Raw genomic sequence first — 13736 nt, forward strand, 5'->3', positions numbered from 1 at the left:
TCCCGCACTCCGCTCGATCGCTCTGTCTATCTTTCGCTTTCGACTCCCCTGCTAATCTGGCGTTGTGTGTGTGTGCAGTGCGCGGTAACACCACCTGCAACATCTGCTACAAGACGTTCGCCTGCCATTCCGCCCTGGAGATTCACTACCGCAGCCACACCAAGGAGCGCCCGTTCAAGTGCACCGTCTGCGACCGAGGGTTCTCAACGAAGGTGAGTCTATCCTCGTCGCTCGTCGCGTCTCGGTAGTAGGTGTTATCCCGTAGACAGCCCGTAGAATCCCGGAACCCGTAGATCTCGCGAACGCCGCCGAGAAACGCTCCAAACGAACGGACGAACGAAGACGAAAGGTTCGACTCGGCGGCGCTCGCGACCCTCGCACTAAATGTAGAATGTTATTTTCCTGGTTTCAGAGCAGTGGCGGCGGCTGCTTGTGCCAGGGGCGAAGCAGTGCACCAAGACGCCCCCTCAAGCCGCAGTCGGCCACTGCTTTGAATCACTGGAGCCCCTTCTCGCCCCCGGTAAGGGAGTGTCCTTACCGGACAGCCGGTCGATTCGTCATTTCGCCTCAAGCGGTTCACGGTAGCTTCTTGTCGACAGGGCAACATGAAGCAGCACATGCTGACGCACAAGATCCGGGACGCATCGTCGGAGAGCGCCGACGGGGAGGCGGCCGAGCAGCCCCCGAAACGAGCGCCACCCTGCCCGGACCCGGACCCGCCCCTGCCCAAGCGACCGTCCAGTGAGTACCCGCCACCGCCGCCGCCCGTTCGCACATCGGCTTGTTAACCCGTCATCAGCGCCGCTTTCTAACCGCGGGGCCGGTCCGAGTGCCCGAATAACGCAGTGTCCCTTTGCAGACGGGCCCCCGATGGGTGCGCCCCCGCCCCTGGCCGCGGGTCCCCCCGGCGCGCCGCCGCTCTCCACCAAGCACCTGTGCGGCGTGTGCCGCAAGAACTTCTCGTCCAGCTCGGCGCTTCAGATCCACATGCGCACGCACACCGGCGACAAACCCTTTCGCTGCTCCGTCTGCCAGAAGGCCTTCACCACCAAAGGCAACCTCAAGGTACGGACGCCGGACCGCTCGCGCCACTAACGCTTCTCCATCGCTCTCACTCTCCCGCATCTAACTCTCCCCGTCGCTGACCGTCGTCTCCTCTTTCGTTTCAGGTTCACATGGGAACGCACATGTGGTCGAACGGAGCGTCGCGGCGAGGGCGGCGCATGTCTCTGGAGTTGCCGCCTCGCCCTTTGCCGCTCAGCCCCCAGGACTCGGACTTTCTGCAACGGCGGCCGGATCTCTTCTACCCGTACCTGCCGGCGCCGTTCCTTAACGGCATGCAGCAGAAGGTGACGTTGTAAAATATTATCACAATCGTTTCAGCTTAGACGATTATCGAAACATCTTCATTTTAAAAATGCTCAATAACTCCTTTAAATTGCAGCCGATTTCGGGATACGGCGTTTTTAAATAGTTATCGCGGCAAAAAATTCGGTTCGACTAATTAGCGGGGTAATTTAAATTTTTTTGAAAATGTTTCTTAACGGCTAAGCTTGAATTTCCAAGTTCTCTAATAACGTTAATAATATATTGTCTTTCGCTCAATACGAAAGTTAGGTTCCACTAGATCACTACATAAAGCGAGACTTACAAATATATAGAAGAGATGAATAAGCTATTTTTTAAGAAAAATAAAGAAATATGTAGTCATACCTCGATTGGCGCGGTAGATAAGTACCGAGAAATTTCACGTATATCGAGTTCTTTACAATATGTACATAACTTAAAACGTAATAACAATTTTAATATTCCTCTTCTTCGCTGCTGTTTTCTAAACTAACCTGTTGTTTCCTTAGAATTGGTTCAAAATAATTTTTATCAGTGTCATATCTAGAAATAGATTATTCTGGATTTACCCTTATACCATAATCTGTTTCCAATTTTTGCGTTTTATTTTTTTCAAATCCTTGTAAATTTCTTGATACTGCCCGTAAATGATTTTTAAATCTTGCTGAAATTCAACAGCATTTTCTTGACCGCATTAAATCAAAACCGCGTAAAAAGAGTACCACGTAAATCGAGGTACGGGTGCAATTGATTATTAATTTAAAAAATATGTTGAAACATATTATTAACATACAATAGATAAAAAAAGTATTATTTATTGTCGCTCTTCGTCATTACAGACTTTAATTTTTGTTATATTCCATCAGGGACGTCATTTGGAGAGGGGGGGGGGCAGGTAGGGGCATTTGCACCCCCTTGAATTTGACCAGAAAAATGCATGGCATTTAATTAAATACTATTGTATTGCATGTGGGTTTTGATGGATATTAATAAAATGCCCTTTTTTCTGAAAGAGAGAGACTGAGTGTTGCTAGTTCTTAAAAACACCAGCTTTTCATGTCGAGCGGCGGTGTGGCAACACTGGGAACTGTCATGACGCTGCCGCACTATGAATCTTAATGAATATTAAAATAAGCCGAAATGACGTCCCTGATTCTAAACCACATATATTTTTACCAAAAAATATATAATTTTTCAGGTGTTAAGTGAAAATTATCTAATAGGTGTTAGTAAAATTATATGATTGTAGCAAATTTAAGTGTCGGCTAGTAATTTCTTGACCAGTTTTATTAGAAAAAATATCAAAGCATGTAAAACGTTCTTCAATTGAAAATTCCATTTCGCTAAACTTGACATTACGAATAATTAATGATGTTATGTTGTTTGTTCCTTACGAGATGAATCTGGAGTTGCATCAGCAATAATGACAAAATATTTAGCATTTTTAACTTTCCCAATAATCGTGTATTGAACAAATGAACCGCAAATATTAATAAACTCGTTGAAAGATAATGAACCTGCATTCTCTTTTTGCCTCCTTGTGCAGCTCGAACTTTTAAAACATGCTCCGCTAATATTGAATCATATAACTCAACTAATCCAACAAAATTACCATTATGTAGACAAGAATGGTAGCCCTTTCAGAAAGAAAAAATATTATATCAATGTTGCTCATCAGAAGCTTTTTCCAATTATTTGTTTGGTCATATTTTCTATTCCTTTATCAGCTAACTAGCTGTCGGTACCTCACTATCGTGAGGTACCGATTGCTAGCGAGTGTGCGAATACCGGACCCTCAACTTTTTGGGTTTTAAATATAATTTTTGCTTCGTTCTGATTTTTTAAAATATTTTTTAAAATTTAATGGTTCAAATTGGACATTACTATTTAGGATTTTCAATGATAGACAAAATAGTTCAATCTATAAAAAACTACTTAACATTTTCAATTCATTTGAAAATAGGTTTACAACTTGACTAAATATTTCCAGAAGAAAACATTTTATATTATTTATTAGATTTACAACGTTTGATTTTATCGTTATATTGAAACTTAGATATTTAATGATAAATCTAAATATTGTATATCATTTATGAATAGGTTTAAAACTTGGCTAGATAATAATAAATTAAAAATTGTACTATGAAATTTCAATACAGCGAAGCTCACGGAACCAATGAATAAATTTTGGTGTACTGAAAATTCGTTATATTGAATGTAAGGAAGATGATATATTTTATTTTTAATTACCATATTACTACAACATCAAAATAACCTCTTATAAGGTTGACAGATAGTTTTTTGCCCATTTTTAAGGATACTGTATGAAACAATAAAATTTGTGAAAAAAAAGTTTGAGAGTCAGCGAAACATCTGTAATGTCGCTTTTGAACACATCTGGCACACGCCAAGTCAATGATGAACTGAATTCTTAAAAATATTTGTCAAGTTATAACGTCATTCTTAAATTCGGATCAAAATATTTCGTTATACTGAGATCAGTCTTCGTTACAATGAAAACATTTTGTATGCAAGTTTTTCGGGGACAAATTAAAGATTCGTTATACTGGGAATTTTGTTATTTCGGTATTCGTTACAAAGAGATTTCATTGTATTATTTTTTAAAATAGGTTTGTAACTTTACTAAATATTAATAAAACAAAAATTATCAAAATGTTTTCAACATTAAAAATAATATTAAAACGTAACATTTTGTATCATTTAAAAGTAGGTTTACAGTTTAATAAATAATAATAATTTATAGCACCGGTTACACATCCGCTCAAAAATATTACTGATATGAAAAAATATTTTGTTACACCTTACTAACGCTACAACACAATCGATCATATATAGTTAGTGCAATGTGAGTGATTATAAGTCATTGATTGTGTTTTAGGGTGTTTTAGGAGTTTGAGTGCCAGTTTTAACGCTGCATAACACAATTATATCATAAATTTAAATTTTCGTAATAAAAAAGTTTTTTGGTGACACCATAAGTTACTTTATAATTAAAAAAAAATATTTCTATGTCAGTTTTTAATTACATTTACTAATTAGAAAGAAACAATAAACTAAAAATATCAAGCACCTAATCGGTTTCTTTAGACCAAAAGTGCGCTTTAAAAATATTATTAATTTTGAAACTTTTGTCTTTTTTGATTAAAAAATATTTTGATTTACATCTTTTTTAAAGTAAATGTTTTTCTGCACAGCATTATATATTTGAATAATTAATGAGTGTAAAAAGTTTTCTCTATATTTAAAATTAATAATAAACTAAAGATATTTAAAATCTATAATAAATTATTAATATTTAAAATCCATAATAAAATAGAAAATATTTTTAATGTTGAAAAAAATATTTTGAATAAATCTTGAAATTTTATTCTGAAACATTATAATTTAAAAAATATTTAAATTAGTGTTATACATTTTTGTGTAGTTTACTTTCAAAGGCGTCAGTAAGAGGGATTTTTGCAATACTGTGCGCTTAGTAGTTGGTTGGTAATGAATAGTACTTATTTTGAAACTTTGCCCCTTTTTATTGAAAATATTTTTTAAAGCAAAGTTTTAAAAATTCTCTAAAAACTAAAACTTTAAATTGCCAACGTTCGCCAAAATTTAGGTGCATATTTTTTCTGTATAGAGAAGCTAATACATATCCAGATTATTTATATTATATTTTAAATTTATAAACTAAAAAAATATTTTAAAAAACATTTTTTTTAGTATTTTATGATTTTTATACATATTTTAATATATGTTATACAATTTAAATCGTTAAAATCAATTTAGTTCGTTCTCAAGCGCGGGACTTCCCAAATTTGCTTACATCTGACAGCTGTCACATCTGGTAAGCGCTCGCTATGCCGCTGCACCCGCTGCGAATTATGTTGTAATCGCGGCACTTTCCTTACAAAGTGACAATTGAAGATGATGCAAGTGATGCAGCATTTGAAATTATAGACAAAACTATAAATTGTGGGTGTGCCAGTAAGTGTTTGGTTATAAATGAATAATATAACACGGTTATTCTAACAAAATTACTATTGACTTTCCAGGACCTAATATTAAAAGATAAACAGCGGTGATTTGGCAATTAAAGGTATACATACCGAAGTTAATTAAACATATTACAATGCTAGTAATAATAAAAAATATATGACATATTGTGACAATTTTGTAGAAGATGAAGAGATGCCAATCTACGTGTTTAATCCTCTACAGTACATCCATCAATTTTGTTCTTCGGTTGTCGTTTAAATTTAATTTATGGATTATATTAGTAGTAATAATGTGTTCAATGTTTACTCTTGATAAGAGTCTTATTGTTTCTTAATTATTTTTCAGAAGCAATGATGGAACAATTTGATGACCTATATGGCTACAACGTAGAATTGGTATATATAAACAAAGAGTTAATCTTCTCGTGTTGAAGTCACTGTCAGCAAGTAATATCTTTTTATAAAGAACATACTACATAAGTTTGATGTAACTGAATATCTTAAATTTGGCTATTCAGAAAGAGGAATGATGGCACAGAACAAAAATTGTACATATTTTGCCACATCGGAATTAAAAATAACCCACTATTAGATATTTTGGCTATCGATTATTCCAGGTATGCAATCACATATTTATAATCATTGTAAAATGTCGTTTATTAGATAACATCCAAGAAACTACACATTTATAAGCTGTCCGACAGCGCCGATTTGATCGACATTAACTTTCAATCCTCACATACTAAGGATATATTACACGTTCATGTTTAAAACATAACTGGTTAATTTAAAATTCTTAAATTCTAACGTATATGTGTATTAAATCGGAAAGCAATGATAATGTTTATGTAATATAAAAGAAAAACTCACTTTTCGGCCTCGGAGCCCGGCGACGGGATTTCAAAATTTGAAGATTTCATTACAAAGCTTGTTTTATGATTGTTTATCTAATTTAATCAATGTATTCTTCCTTTCCTAAACACATTATGAATATATTTAATTTTCATAGTTATAACACACCTAGTTAATTTGCAATCCGATTATTTATATAAGCAAAAACTCATTTTTAGGCCTCGGAGCCCGTCGCCGGGAATTCAAAATTTGAAAATTTCAATACGAAGATTATTTTATGATTGTTTATCTAGTTTAATCAATGTATTCTTCTAATCCTCAACACATTATGTATATATTTCATTTTTATTCAGTCAAATGACGAATTAATGAAAATTATTGTCGCGTAGCAAAATTTTATTATTAAATAATAATTATTTAAAAGTGTTGTCACGGTACTGTCTATTTGAATTTGAATGCTTATTTTTCATTGGTCGAAGCTATTTGAATATTTGAATGCTTATTTTTGATTGGTCGAAACAACAGAACTCAATTTTTATTTTTATTATTATTTATTATTATAATTCCTTTGTTTACGTGTATTGCTACACACCGTTCATACAAAGCGTTACGATTTATAGAGTATAGAATTGAACGGAGAATGTCTCGTTTAAAGTTATGCGCGTCCGGAAGCGACGGCTTAGAACAATTATATATAAGATATTTAAGATCAGCATATAATTTCACTAGCGTCTATCAGTTAAATTATATTGTCGCTAATAAAAATATATTTATACTGGTGAAAATATATTTGGACTTCACTAGTGAAAAATAACTTTACTGAAAAATACACATTCACTGTAACATTTACACACTGTATGTAAATAAATAATGATCAGTATGTATATGCATATATTACTACACATGGAGAAGTTGAAATCATATAATTTTACTAGGACCTGCCAGAAAAATTATATTTTCACTGGTAAAAATATGTATTTATCAGAGAAAATGTGATCTGATACGATTTTACTGAAATGACACATTTTAACAATTATATTCGGGATAGATTCGAGACACATTAACGCGTTAATTGCATCTGAGGTTAAGAAACGTTTTCCAACTATATGTGAATTAAGTCGAACTAATCGAGTTTTTGATATTATCGATGATTTAGATAACTGGGGTTCAAATACGTTTATGGCCACTGAATGTTTGGAACACCGTTGAAAGATATCGATTATTAATAAAAGACAGAAAAGTTATAGAACCACCAAAAAAGACAGAGAAGACGATTGAGCTAATATTGACAAAAGTATCTGTGCTTGTTGAATTAGATATTTGTCACTATAGTAGAATAAATGGAGGTAAGATTTAAAGAAACAAAAGTTTATAGAATTAGTTAATTCTAAAAAATTCTCCAAATTTAGACTTTACCCCATTGTAACACACTGGAATTATGTCCGTCATATAAATAAATGTATGGTTGAAATAGAGAGTATAATATATAAAATAATGATCGTAAATATGAAATTCATCATATCTTGTTTGCTGATTGAAACTAAATTATTTTTATATATTTTTTCCATACCTACTAGTTCCCGGTTTTAAAAGTCACAGTTTTCTCATTCTGAATTTGAGTCTTACGTACCGTACTTTATCGAAGGCTCGAAGTTCAGAAACGTTTTGTCGTCACAGTGTATTATGAATTTCAAAAAATAAACTATAATGTATTTTTTCTTCGGTTGCAGCTGAACGAGATTTCGGTGATACAGCAAGGCGGCGGGCAGAACGGGCTGGCGTCGCCCGGTGGCAAGTTCCCCGGCCTGCTTGGCTTTGGGCCATTCCCCCCGCCGCCACCGCCGCCCTTGTCCCAGCCGGCCTCGCCCCTCAGCGACCGGCAGGCGGCGTCGGTCGGCTCGCCCGCCTCGGACCGGGAAGCGGACGAGCGTCGGAGGGACTTCTCGGACCGGGAGGTGGCCATGATGGAAGAGCGGCGCCGCGAGATGGTCGAGATGGAGCTGGCCGAGAGGGGGCGCGCTGGGGCGAGCGAGGGGCTACCGCGCATGTGGGAACTGCACTACGAGCGCAAGAACAACGGCGAGTCGGGGGAGCGGATGAGCGGCTCGCCGGGAGGTCCGCTGCCCCTGCTGGGAGCCCCGGCGCGAGGGGAGGGCCTGGCCGCGTGACTGTACCGCGGCTACGGCGACGACGACGGGACCTCGGTCTCGTAACTGCACTGTGTCTGTTCGCGGAGGAGGTTCCTATGCGAAGCTAGTCCTCGCCCGTCAGTATTAGCCGGCGACGGCGACTCCGCGTCTTAGTTTTAAGTTAGCCACGTAAGGACAATCGGGCCCGAGGCAATGATCTGCGCACCTGTGATACCCTCGCCACCTTCGTCGACGATGATCTCCAGTATTATTCGTTTTTAGGCGAGTTTCGTTCGGAACGAGCATTTACGCGCGTCGACGAACCGTTCCGACGCTACGCGTGGCATTATACTAGTTACGTTATATATATATATATATATATATATGTATATATCTATATATATACGTATAAATAAATAAACATACGCTACATTATATACATACATACGCATAACTGTACATAATTATTAGTCGTGTGACGTATTTTATCTATCGTAATTTCAGTGACTGCCTAAAGAGTACGTTGTAATCTATGATAGTTAGTACGCGAGGGCGAGAGAGTGTAAATAGTACTTATTTATTGAGCGTCTCGTTCGTTCTCCCAATCTGAATCGTTTTAAGGAGTAGCTTTAACCGACGAATCGTCCGCGTCGAACGATGCGCTTTCACCGTTAGGTCTCGCGACCGTATCGTATAAACGCAATAGTCGTCTTTGGATTCTTAGTGTCGCTTCGCTGGACGTAACTTAAATAATTTAACTCACATATCATATATAATTTCTATTGTATAAAAAGAAGATATTTTCCGAAACGAGGATCGGCAGGCGGCGACGGTTGCGATATTCTATTCCGACTCACGGCCTGACGTCGCTCCGGCGACTGACGGTCGGGAGCGTATGACGAGGTATAAGAATTTGTTAAAAACTTGTATAAATAAAAATCTCAAACGTGCACGGTTGTTTCACTCTCCCGGGACTCCCGCAAGAGGACAAGAAGGTACATAGGTGAGTATGCGACTGTAAGTTATCGGCGGTCCCAAATCGTTGTATTAAAAAATTAAATCAGTTGAAAACAAATAATCGATCGTCGACTTAATTTATTTACTAAAGCGTTTTAGCTTTACCGATATAACAAAAAATAAAGTTCTTACTCGTCTACGCTGAATCGCATGGAAAATTGTAGACAACTTTGAAAACCATCGAAGAAAATACATTCATCAAAAAGGCCCTACTTTAACTCTAGTTGTTTGGAAAAAAAATATCATACCATAAATACGCATTAGTAAAAAATATTTATGAGATAAACCAGAACACCCGTCCAAATCCAGCAGATTTATGATCGATTTTACCGGAATATGACGATTGACTAAAGAACGCACAAGATTTGAAATAAATGTTTTTTCCTTCGTGAAGCAAAATCCGGTCATCTTTAATTTATATACCAGTTGAAGAAGGATTATCGTTGAAGTGAGTTTTTAAATCTACCCATTTCTTCACATATTATAAATTTAATAAAATATTGTTACGCGCTGCTATCCTTCGGTTTGGAAATATGATGCGAATAGTGCACTATCAAACCTTGCAGATGTTCGGTAAAAAGATCTTTGCTCACTTCAATATCATTTCAGGGGCAGAATTAATTTTAAAGAAATCACATATCGAAGATATTTTTTTGTAATCTAGTTCTAATGCTTTCACTTTGTCTTTTTGAATCAGTGAATGCATTTGTGGTCCTCACGCTGATTAACATTTTGACTGCCATACAACGCTTTGGTCGTCGTACATATTTTTGAATGAATGCGCCACACAACGACCGGTCGTCGTAATATGACTTAGTTTATACGACTAAAAATGATCATAGCCCTATATTTATTTGTATTGTATGTTAGTGTTAGCCTAGTGTGAATGTTTTTGAAGCATAATACGACGACTAGTCGTCGTAATGGCCTTTTATATATTGAAAAATTTGTTCATTGGAAATGTTTGTTTTCAGTAGTAAAAAGATTAAAAACAATAAAATGATACAGAACGATTTTATTTCTCTTTATATGAGCCCATAATTATGAAAGTAGTCAAAGTAAAGAAATTGAAAAAATGAATTTATTAATTATTTCGTGTCACACTGTTTTAAGTTAATATAATATGATGCAAAATTTAAGATTGAGAAAAATTTTAAGCGTTACACACAGTGTATTGTTACAACGTTCAACGGTACTCCGCTAATGTTTATTTTGATAGTGGACTAAGTCAGTTTGCCGCATGTCAGCTTCCGTGACGCAGTGCTTGTATCGCTGTTTTTACCTCTGTTCTACTTGTAAACCTGAATTTGATTTTCCATTGTGACTCATGTAATTAATATCTATTTATCACGTGTTTATATTATTAAAGTTATTTTCTTATGTGGTTTATAGACATACAACCGCTAAATTTAAATAACTCCATCTCGGACCCTGAATACCGAAACAGGTAGAATAGATGGTCGCGGGAAAATGCCCGGATCATCTCGGAAAACCAGTGAGGATAAAATTTAAGTTTGCCAGCAAATGAAAGCCACTATACCAGATCTCATCACATTCCAGATCGAAAATATTTAAACTCGGATTTAGATATTAAAAAAATGTATGGCCTTCATGTAGAGAAATGTAAGTAAAATAATGAATCGTACGTTAATGAGTGAATTTACAGAAAAGTATTTAATACGGAGTTCAACATAAGCTTTCATTCTTCTCGTAAAGATACGTGTCAAAAAATGTGATATACTGAAATTAAAAATTGATGCATCCAGCAATGAAGAATTTGAACTTACACGAATACATGATTTACATTCAAAAACGCCGAACAAGCAAGGAAATGTCTAACAGACGATCAGCAAAAAAACAAAAGAAAATCCTGAAGAATATTTTGTATTTTCATTTGATTTAGAAAAAGCGCTTCCGTATTCCAAACTTTCAGTTTCGGTTGCTTATTATAAGCGTAATATGTATGTATACAGCTTAGGTTGCCATAATTTTCACAATAATATGGTTAAAATGTATGTATGGGATGAGACTATAGCTTCAAGAGGTTCACAAGAAGTCGCCTCGTGTATTTTAAAGCATTGTGAAAATGTGACTAGCCATAAACACGTAATAGTTTACAGTGATGTTTGTTCATGCCAAAATCGTAATCGTATGCCCATCGAGCGAACATCGCTTTCTAAGGGCGATAATACCTATTTAGCCGTTCTAAGAAGTGACTGCAGCGATTGGGCGGATGATTGCTGCATAATTGCGATTGGTCAGCAAGCTTCATAGCCCTAGATATTTAAGCATGGACTCTGATGAGAAGAAGGCAGTCACCAGCAGCTACTCGAAGAGACCAACAGACGCCCGCGGACAACATACTGTCATGGGCGCTCGCATTCCGAGAGAAACTCCTCGATACCGAGCACCGTTGTAGTAGAGAGGGATCAACTTTCACTGTACACTCGCTGCCACGCCACCTACTAGACCTCTGAGGACCTCCCACTGACATCATCCCTGCGTCAGATTCTCCACCACCGCTCGGAGAAGACATCTTGCCGTTTATCGTCTGTCACAACAATTGTAAATATAATTTAATAAAACTCTAACTAGATTCCACCCGAGTCTACGAAGTCATCACCTCCTAGGGTTCCCAAACCTTAAACTATCTTTACCGATATTAGGTACTACAGACTTATGATATAAGAGTGTCGGTCAAAGTATATTCAAACAGAATTTTGGTCAAAAATTCAAGTCAAAACGTCACGTCGTAAATAACCGAGCGTTTCCATTGCTGAACTTATTGCTTGAGACCCTCTTGAATTTGACAAAAAAAATGTATGTTATTTAATAAAATACTATGAATCTTAAAAAAATAAAAACGCAATCGCGGTAGAGATGAGAGATGGGTTACGCCAGTCGCAGCTATTGAACTATTAACTATAAGAAGTAAACTAAAAGCTTCCATTCGTTCTTCAAATAAAGGCGAAACAAAAAATATTTGAGTTATAACCAAATACGAATTATTGGCTGCAGAAGAGATTACTCAAAATCAAAGTCCAAAGTCCGTATAGTCAGTTAACTGTATTTTTTATTTAAAAGCTTTGTATATTTTGAATGAATGTATATATTGTAACGAAATTTTCAGTAAATGTGAAAAACAACATAGTGATTTTATGTCATTAATTAATGAATAAATATGTTTTTTTCACAACCAACTTTTTTACACTTATAACAAATTATGATTTCAACGGTAGGTAACTTGCTTACCTCAATGTTAAATATAATTTTTCTTCTGGCGTTATTGTATTCCTCACAGTTTTTGGAGCAAGATCATTGCAAATTAAAGAAAGCACCAAATTAAATTGTTTTTTTTATTTAACCGGCAATAATTTCGGAATTTCGATGTCTTTTTATTAAAGATTCATAAGAGCCTTCCTAGATTCTATTAAATGTACATTGGTAGTATTGGTTTTCTGTAATAACAAATAGTAATGGTAAAATAACAAGTCGTCTTCTTCTTCTAATAAAATTTTCGGAATTATATTATTCATGATTCAAGAAAAACGCTACCGCCGATTAGCAATACTGCGATTCAACTGCTGCTGCTGCTGCTGCTGCTGCTGTATCTTTATAAGCAAATATACAAACTTCAACGAATATGCTCGCGAATTGACAGTTGGCCAAAACAAGACTCTCGAACGGCCATTTCATTTTAATTAACGATAAAATCGCCTTTTCATTTTATTGAAAATAAAAAAGAATGTTTTTAATGTTTTCCCTTAAATTTAGCCAGAAAAATGCATGTCATTTGCCGGCTACCATAAATTATGTCGCAGGTTTTTCGTACTTTTATTACCCCCTCTCCCCCTTTGTTTCACATTGCAACATTTCCCCCATAAATCTGTAACATAATTTATGAAGGCCGCATTAAAAAACACTATGGATCTTGATAAATTGACAATAATAAAATAACGATCGCTGACTGGCCTACTTTTGCCTCCCCCTGGAAAAAGCTGGAATGACTTTCCTGCCGTTATGACTAGGACAATAACGCTTGCAGACTCGCCTATGGCTATCGGCATTTGGCTCCTTAATACGCTGGTATTGCAAATTGATCTGTTTATTCATTTAATCTAATTTTATTATTGTATGATATATTATGTAAAGCGAAAAGAAATGCCATTTTTCATAGTCAGTCTATCACTAGCTCCAGTAAAATCAATACATCCAGGTCGGTATCATTTCGAAGCTCTGCTAGTAATCTTTCTGTTTTGATAAAATATTTTTTGCCACATAGTAAAATAATGCAGATGCAGAGATCGAAGAAACACGTTTGCCGTATTTTATGTTGTTTTTATTCAATAAAGGATTAAAATCGAAAAAACCTACCATCTGAGAT

At 36.2% G+C, this 13736-nt stretch overlaps 1 protein-coding gene across 6 annotated transcripts in view; it reads left to right on the plus strand.

Moving 5' to 3' along the window:
* The window catches only part of salm (spalt major), a 63061-nt gene extending 50362 nt beyond the window's left edge, over nt 1-12699 (plus strand). For 4 of the 6 annotated variants that reach the window (XM_088186124.1, XM_088186129.1, XM_088186130.1 and 1 more), the window contains exons 3-8: nt 79-212; nt 413-520; nt 600-741; nt 860-1065; nt 1170-1349; nt 7937-12699. In XM_088186124.1, coding sequence (XP_088042250.1) covers nt 79-212; nt 413-520; nt 600-741; nt 860-1065; nt 1170-1349; nt 7937-8374 — 1208 coding nt within the window. In that variant the 3' untranslated portion in view covers nt 8375-12699. The remainder of the gene's footprint in view (nt 1-78; nt 213-412; nt 521-599; nt 742-859; nt 1066-1169; nt 1350-7936) is intronic. The other 2 variants (XM_088186127.1, XM_088186128.1) reach the window with 2 other exon arrangements.
* Nucleotides 12700-13736: the final 1037 nt, after the last annotated feature.

Source organism: Plectrocnemia conspersa, unplaced genomic scaffold (genome assembly GCF_051122295.1).
Source record: "Plectrocnemia conspersa isolate PC_06_02 unplaced genomic scaffold, ASM5112229v1 ptg000005l, whole genome shotgun sequence".
Lineage (NCBI taxonomy): Eukaryota > Metazoa > Arthropoda > Insecta > Trichoptera > Polycentropodidae > Plectrocnemia > Plectrocnemia conspersa.